Genomic DNA, 8965 nt, shown 5'->3' with positions numbered 1-8965 from the left:
ATTTATTGTATGTATATTTGATATCATATCATTTATAACATGTGTCTTAACAAAGATGAAGTAAATTTGGCGTCTAATNCAATCATAACAGTAATTGCTGGTTTGGTATTACCATATCAAATATTACATAAGAAAACTTGGTTTCTAAATTATCAAGACCTTAAAAACACGGCTTAGAAATATTTTCTTCAAAAAGATATAGCTAATTTATAGGGCCGAGTAGGATCTACATTCCCATACCAAAAACTAATGCCATGGTCCCTTTAAGGATCTACGAAAAGAAAAGCCGCGCATACTCGTGCCAAAAAGAGTGGCGGCCATTTTTATTTCACTAGACCAACTTAGCAGTTTTTACAAATAACATAAAGTGTATTAAAATATTAAAGATTAATGTAATTTATTGTATGTATATTTGATATCATATCATTTATAACATGTGTCTTAACAAAGATGAAGTAAATTTGGCGTCTAATAATTAAAAAAATTACTGAATTTTCATAAAATTTGGTATTTAGAGGTTCTTAGGTTCGCTCATTATAAATTTCAAACTAGTTTTTGAAAATTCTAAATGCAAAATCCAATATGGCGTCCGAAACTTCCAAAAATTCCAACCTGATTAACTTTATTTAAAAATGAGAAAACTGGAGTTTTAGAAATGACGAATTTCGTATAGAATCAAAAAAAAAATCTTAAAAAACTGTTGGGGTCTAGGTCAAAATGTTTGGGCTGAACATATAGCAGACCCTAATTTATAAACATAATTACTGTTATTATTTCATAATTTGATCATAAATTCATTTCAGATATGTTCGTATATGGGGTATTCCATGAGTAAGCGAAACTTTGTGTCCAATTATAAAGTAACTTATTGAACATGGAATGCTTGATGAATCAATGGTAAATACCTTAAATTAACGCAGTTTCGAAGAAAAAATTTAGTTATAATATTTTATTAAACTGTAAATGCACTCAAAACTTCAACATTAGAAATGTAATTGAATACGAAAATATATTTAAATACAGAAGACTCTGCAAAATCAAGTATTTACAAAGTTATTACATTTTTGAAGTGGGGAATTAATGTCTCGATCTTTCTTCGTCCCAAAGAAGCAACATGGCATTGAAGAAAAATTTGCATTTAAATTATATAACGGGATGATATCACTACGGTTTTGCATGTCCAACCTGTGACAAAAAAGTTTTAAACTTCGTATTGCTCTGTTACTACTTTAGGGATTTTTCTATAATTTCATAACTAAGGTGTGTTTATACTATGCAGCCCTATTTCATTTCTCTTATTATATTATAAGTGCCTACTTTAAAGATTTTGAAACGTTTTATCGTGTCCCACAACAAGTTTAACGTTTCAAACCTATGTTTAATGCCACAAAAATTAAAAGTTCAGGTTGACTAAACACCATAGTACTGTTGATGGGCTAAGTGATGTAGTAAAAAATTTCGCGTGGTCAGCTCGAAAAGTCAAGGTAAACATTGCTATCATAGAGACGCCAGAGAATTGTATGATGAGGGTTGCTTAACAACAATCCAAAAGTCAATACTAACAATTACCTCAAAAGTTCTAACCAAGAAAATCCAGAAGTCCGCCTAACTTATAAATTCAATCCAATAAATAGCCTTTAAGTGACAAAGATATATGTACCTGCGTATACGTATTCTAATGTTGATATCACTACACAAGATCTTTTCTGGCGTTCTAAGGTTTCACCAAATAATAGCTAAATTTGAGCCTGATTTGTCGATGAAATCAGTTTTTCAAAAATAACTCAACTGCAGCCACTCTTAGGGCCGGTTACTCAATGTCTGGTTAACAATAACAGCAGGTTGGACATCGCTATCGATGTGATAACAGCAGTCGATATCCATGTTTAACCTGTAGTTGGTGTTAGCCAGACATACGTAGCCTGTCCAAACAAACTTGAAAATCATTATGGCATATTTGAAATTTCATTGCAATCAAATGCACCGTGCAGAAGTACCATTTGGAAAAATGCATATACAATTTAATGCGTTTGCAAATAAACCATTCTCCCATGCATTTTAATACATCAATTTGTCGACTTCTAGCTTTCGTTTGGTATAACTATTGCCCCCTAAAATAGATCCTGAGGGCAGCAGTATATCGTGCGTCTTAAAATGACTCTACTGTGATAAAAGTGGGTCAATTGATCTTGTATTTGGCCTCTAACAATTATCATACCCAAGCCCTTTGATATGGATCTCACTAGAAGCTCTATTTCATGAAGAATATCGTACGTGTCCCACCCGTGACAAAAGTTGTCCCACCCGTGACAGGAGAATTCTGAATTTTTTAATTATAAACAACTAACTCTTGTTATGGTTTGTGCTTTGTTAAGATTGCTAGTTCTTTTCTGTATAGTAAAACAACTAGTTCAGATTGAAATGTTAAGTAAATTCACAGACTTTCCGTAAAATATATGTTCTCCAAAAAGCAGTGTCTTTTCTTTGTCCTACCCGTGACAGAAGAAACAGCTCAAAATTCTCCGATATAAAATCAAGTTGGAATATTTTTCGTATTTGCTAATAACTCGTATATTAGTGAGCTAGGTGTAGCTTTATCGAAATGTAGAATTGCTTAGTACTTTATTCTTAAATTTAAAAAAGAAAAACTATTTTTGCTGTACAAATGTCCCACCGTTACGATGGAATACCCCATATAATAAATTAAATTTTGCTAAACAAATATATTTTGTTACTTAACTGAAAATGACAGTTGATTTGTTAGCTGTCAACCGAAAAAGTTTGAATGTGATACATAACTCGAGATCAGTGAGCCTTAAAACACAGTACGTTTAATTCGTAGGAAATTTTTCTTATTTCTAGAGAAATATTTAGCCCCTTCGACCGTCGTAAACTCTTAAGGTTTTTATTTGACACGCACTTCGCACTTTTTCAGTAGAATTTTTAAAAATATTGTCTTATTAGCAAATCGCATAGTCCATTTGACAGCTGTCAACTGTCAGTGTTTTAATCTATATATATAAATGTGAATGTCTGTTTGTTTACTACCTTATAACTTCTGAACCGCTGCACGGAATCGCACGAAACTTTGCACACTTATTTGCTTTTACCCTGGGAAGGTAGAAAAGAAGGCATAGGGAAAAATGGGCAGCACTAGAAAAGAGGGCATGGCACCTCCTATACTAACTAAAATTTTCATGTTGTATATCTCTTGAAATATTTGTGGTAGAAAATTGGAACTTACTGTCGAGATAAATAAAATTAATTGCATACACATGGGAAGAAATTGGCGGTACTGGAAAAGGGAGCGTGGTACCTCCAATAGGCGTGAATTATTTAATCAGCTCTAACTTCGGAACCGTAAGTCACATAAACTTGAAGTTTGGTATGCAGACATATCTATGGTAGGTGCTTATAGTAAGGTATATATATAAATGAGACTGTGAAAGGGGGTTGCGAATCCCAAAGGCGTAGAATATTTTACCAGCTATAACTTGGGAATCATAATTCACATAAACATAACACTTGGTATGCAGACATATCTATGGTAGGTGCTTATAAGGTATATATAAATGAGTTTGTAAAAGGGGGTGTGGCACTTAACATAGGCTTGGAATTTTTTATCATCCATAACTTCGAAACCACAAGTCACATTACCCCCTTTAATTCCTTCTGGCGTGGGGTGAAACCCGCGGATAAAAGCTACTTTTACATAAAATTCATGATCAGCATGTCTAAAAACCTAATCAGTGGCGTTTTTTTAAAAATTGTCTTATTGTTATAAAAATTCCTAGTTGATTTGACAGCTGCCAGCTGTTAGGATTTTAATTTGACATAAAATTCGTGATCAGCATGTCAGAAAACCTAATCAGTGGTATTTTCAAAAAGATTTTCTAAATTTTAGAGAATTTGGCAGTTGATTTGACAGGTATAAATTTTATAGAATGTTCGGATTTATCATTACAACGATACTACGTTCCCGCAGTTTTATTTTAACCGTAACAGCCCTTCTAATTTTTCGCGTAAAGCATGGTTTCTCCGACCACTGTGCGGTGGTCTTAACTAACTGAAGGAAAACAAAGATTACCTCGTAAGGTGCTTACCTGTTTCCCGATTGGGCTACTTCGTGCTGTATTTAAGAGAAATCTTTTTAGTTTTCAAAAAAAAATTGGAATGAAAACATTCTCTTTTCAAATTTCTTCAGAAAAAAATCAGATCGGATTTTTAGATGGTAATTTTCTAGCATCTGAGGTCATTATAAAAAGAAACCCACATCGAGTTTTTAGCCACATTTCAGACAGACTTTTTATTGTTCCCAGACACCGTGAACTAGACAGACCTCCAAGATTCTTTCTAAAAAAACTTTTTTTCCTACAGTCAATTATAGTCCGACATATTTTTGTCAATAATTTAAGTTCCGGCCATATTAATATACATATATGACTCGTATGATGTCGCTATGAAGCGTAGTAACGTTCCGCTGCGCCGTTGGTTAGAGTGTATAGTAAAGATCAAGAAAACGATGTTCAGCTGGCTGTATGTGGGTGAGTTATACTTACGGTGACCATCCGTCCTTTATTTCAAAGGACAGTCCTTTATTTTAGCTCTCTGTCCTTTATAATTTTTTTCAAAATAAAGGACGCATTTTGTCCTTTATTTCTTAATCTGTCCTTTAAATCAGTTCTGGATTTTTCAGAGGTAAATTTTTGAACAGAGAATATAAAATAATAAAAATGTCCCCTATAAAATATAATGAAAACCTTCGCCAGTTTGTTTCGCAGCTCTCTTAAGGGTTGCTATTTAATCGATAATCTTCGTGCAATCTATAAATCAGGAATCATTGCTAATACTGATAGAAAAATTAATATACATACTTTGAGTAAAATTCTCGAAAGAAAGGGAAAGTTGGGCCCAGTACGTGTTGCACGCAGAGTTTCAAAGCTGGCATTTAGTGTTCATAATTCACTGGAGACTTCATTTTTCACTCATTTGGTTAATTTTTTGAATGAAGGCTTACAAAATTTGCAAGTGTTCAGTGGAGCCTTATTTGTGAATTTTTTATTTAAAATTTTTTAGTGCAAAGTGCAGAAAAAGTAGCAATTTTGAAGAAAATGTATTCTACTTTTCCGTTAATAAATGTTACATAATAAAAACCAGTTGAAAGCAATTGTTTGGTTCTTCCAACATGAAAAAAAAACACAAAAAAATTTGAAATGTTATAACAAATTTTCACCAAAATAATTTTATTTGTTTTTATTAAAAATTGGTATATTCAGTTTAATTGATCATTAAATTTTATAATAATAAAGAGCAAGGTGCAAGTGTCTAAGAGTTCCCGTTGATTTTTAAAAATAAAACAAACGCATTTATTTCCCATTACGCATGCAGGTGTGCTCGAAGTGTTATCGAAAAAAAATTATTAAAAATCAACGCAATCTCCTAGCTATTTGCAACTTGCATATATTATACTACAATTTAATGATCTATAAAACTGCATACCAAAAAGTTTTCTCAAAACTCAAATGTAATTTTAATTTTGGTGAAATTTTTTTTATAACATTTAAAATTTTTCTTGTGAAATTATTCGCTTTATTAGGTTTATAAGCTTTCATAACAAAATAATAATCCAAGCGTCTTTAAAAAAGGTAAACTTGTACAAGTAGATAATATAATGTACTAGTAAATGTTTGATTTAAATTACGATACTTTTATCATTTAAAAAAAAATGTCTTTTATTTAACGTTGGTTAAAATGGTCGCCGTAGTTATACTTCAGCTGCTCAGGTGAATACTAAAATTAAAAATTAAAAAAATTTCATGATTTTAGTTCGCACGAAAATTGGCCGGGTGATAGTTGATATGATATTTAAATCAAATCAAACGTTCAGCTGGCTGTATATGGGTGGAAAAACGTTTAGCTGAGGCAGTGAAGGTGTAACGCAGAAAGCAGGTACATATATGACCGGCGCTCTCAGGGCACGCGTAACTTTAATACGTCAACTGAACGTCTTTCCACCCGCATACAGTCAGATGAACGTTTTTTTTTTTATTGGTTTAAATTGATATGTGAACTATCATATAACCAATTTTCACCTGAACTGAAAGAATTTATCTAAAGTTACACGTATTTACTCATGCAATCACCAACTTGCATCGATATATTAATATTCTTGTCTATATTGCTCATATTGGCGAGCATGACTAAAATATCAGTGTCGGAACACCGAATCGTTACGTTAGTATCACTTTGTAATTCACAAATGTGGTAAATAAACTTAGTGTCTGCCTCTTCCTGACTAGAATATGTCAGCTAATGCTCTATGCTTCGGATTATTATACCATCTCTGACTAAATATATACTTATGGCAAGCGTCAGCGTTTACATAAATAGTTTTATTATTTATAAATGGCACCATGTAATCCTCTGCCCAATGGTCAACAATAAACTTAACAATAGCCTCTTTGAAGTTGCCATTTTTCAACTCGCCTGTGAAGTCGGTCGGTCGTACTTGCTCAGACACGCTGATGCTAAAATTGGGATGGATTTGGTTATAATAATAATAGATTGGCGCTTACACATATGTTAATATATGGCCGAGCTTCTCCTCAAACTTATGGCGTGCGCCTTTATGTTGTCATACAAAGCGGAGGGACTTGAAGTTTTACGCACACTCCGAACGGCGATTGTATTTTTATGAGAAGCTGTTTTTCATGGCAGAAATACACTCGGAGGTTTGCCATTGCCTGCCGAGGGACGACCGCTGCTAAGAAAAATCGGTTTTTCTATATTTTTTTGCGATGTTGCTTTGACCAGGGCTTGAACCCAGGTGCTGATGAGTGAAAGCGCGCACTGCTTACCACTACACCACAGCGGCTGACATTGGATTTGATTGACGGAAACATATCTCGATGATGAGATGATGAGATTTCCGAAAGCGATTCTGATAGTGATTCGGATGACGACGCTACAAGCTCGTCAGCAGACCAATGCGAGGAAGAAACCTAAATTTATTTATGTTTATATGCTATGTATAATATTGTGTACGTCAAATAAAAATGGTTATTGATATACTTCTTCATTTGTTAACATGCACGTCACTTGTACGAAAGTTGCATCAGTAAATATGTGTAACTTTAGACACATTCTTTCAGTTCAGGTGAAAATTGGTTATATGATAGTTCACATATCACTTTAAACCAAAAAAAACACCATCATCTGACTGTATGCGGAAAGACGTTCAGTTGACGTATTAAAGTTACGCGTTCCCTGAGAGCGTCGGTCATATATGTTGCTTTCTGCGTTACACCTTCACTGCCTCAGCTGAACGTTTTTCTACCCATATACAGCCAGCTGAACGTTTGATTTGATTTAAGTATCATATCAACTATCACCTGACCAATTTTCGTGCGAACTAAAATCATGAATTTTTTTATTTAGTTTTAGTTAGTTTTAGTAGATAGATAGATAGATTAAGTAGAGGTATGCACTGCGACCAAATGATCTATTGTGCCCTCGACTGTTTAGAGTACCTCATCTAATCCCAAGGAACCCAAAAATTTAAGGAGATCTCCGGGGGCTAGCGATTGTAAGACTTCCTCACTTGGCCAGAGTTGGCCTAGGTGTCTCTCCCGTCTTCTCGCAACTGCCTCGCATTCGCGAAGCAGATGCAGAGGGGTCTCCTCAGTCACATCGCAGAACCGACATAGGTCGTTAGACCAGATCCCCAACCTGTGCAAGTGACCTCTCAGTCTGCAGTGACCCGTCAGAAAGCCTGTCTTTCTTTGGGAAGGTTTATCATTGCACTATACCTTGTATGGTTCTTACCTCCCAGTAGGCTTTTGGCCTGGCGTTGGCGTGCCGTGTTACGCTAGTGCTGATTCCTTACTGTGTTCCTCTCCTTTCTGAGCTCTTCCTTGATTGTACTAGGTCCAATCGCTATGAAGGGCTCAGGCCCTATAGGCAACGAGGCGGCTGCCATCCTAGCTAGTCGGTCCGCTTCCTCATTGCCGACAACTCCTACGTGACCTGGCACCCAAGTTAATTGGATGTCGTTGTACTCCGCCAGGGCGTTGAGCTTATCAATACACTCCAGAACCAGAGAGGACTTGACCTCAAATGATAATAGGGCCTTGAGTGCTGCCTGGCTGTCGCTCATGATCAAAATACTTTCATTACGATAGTTCCTACGCAGGTTAATCTCTGCACACAGACTTATGGCATAGACTTCCGCTTGAAAGATGCTTGGGTATACGCCCATGGGTACCGAAAGCTTTAGCCTTGGCCCGTGAACGCCTGCCCCAATACCTTCGGGAGTTTTGGAGCCGTCTGTGTACCATTGCATTGAGCTCGCTTGTATCTGCCTCTCCATAAAAGAGGTGCTCCAAGTCGACTTGGTGCAAAGCGCTATTTTGAATTTCCTGTCAAAGCTAACTAGTTTGGGCCCGTCGTCTCTGGGGAACAGAGCTAATGGAATTTGGGAGCCTAGCTTATCCCTGTACCTCGATGGTAGGATTTTACCTCTACCAAAGCCTTCTCTTGCGAAGTTCAATAGAGTTCGCTTTGCTGTCGGTTCAATGGTAAGGTGTAGTGGCTCGAGCTCCAGAATCACCCCTAGCGCCGCCGTCGGGTNGGGTTGATGCTCAGGCCCATACTCAAGCACCAGCCTCTTGCAAGGTTTAGTCCCCTTTGAACTATATCGCATAGAGTGCTCACGAACTTCCCCCTGGCAATAATCACAATATCATCCGCATAGCCTTGACAGCGGATGCCATTGTCAGTGAAAATCTGAAGAAGTTCATCCACAACTAAGCTCCACAGAAGAGGGGATAAAATTCCTCCCTGTGGGCAACCTCTTGTAGTTTGTAGCTGTACTACGCCGTCCCCGATGTCGGTTTCAGCTATCCTTGTATTGAGTAACCTGACTATCCACCTACGGATGGTTGCCTGTACGTTACGTTTTTCAAGC

The 8965-nt window shown here is 36.1% G+C and overlaps 1 protein-coding gene across 1 annotated transcript; it reads right to left on the bottom strand.

Annotated features, from left to right (window-relative positions):
• Positions 1–7867: 7867 nt before the first annotated feature.
• On the bottom strand, positions 7868–8368 carry LOC108380131 (ribonuclease H1-like). The gene has a single exon (XM_017636505.1). The coding sequence runs from the start codon at positions 8366–8368 to the stop codon at positions 7868–7870; it is 501 nt and encodes a 166-aa protein (XP_017491994.1).
• Positions 8369–8965: the final 597 nt, after the last annotated feature.

This window comes from Rhagoletis zephyria, unplaced genomic scaffold (assembly GCF_001687245.7).
Source record: "Rhagoletis zephyria isolate East Lansing unplaced genomic scaffold, Rhagoletis_zephyria_1.1 Rzeph_scaffold_18342, whole genome shotgun sequence".
Taxonomy (NCBI): domain Eukaryota; kingdom Metazoa; phylum Arthropoda; class Insecta; order Diptera; family Tephritidae; genus Rhagoletis; species Rhagoletis zephyria.
The sequence above is the reverse complement of the archived record's forward strand: the minus strand, read 5'-3'. Positions and strand labels throughout refer to the sequence as shown.

Excerpts from the sequence above, each read along its gene's own strand:
- LOC108380131 (XM_017636505.1), bottom strand. The coding sequence starts at position 8,368 with ATGGAGAGGCAGATACAAGCGAGCTCAATGCAATGGTACACAGACGGC.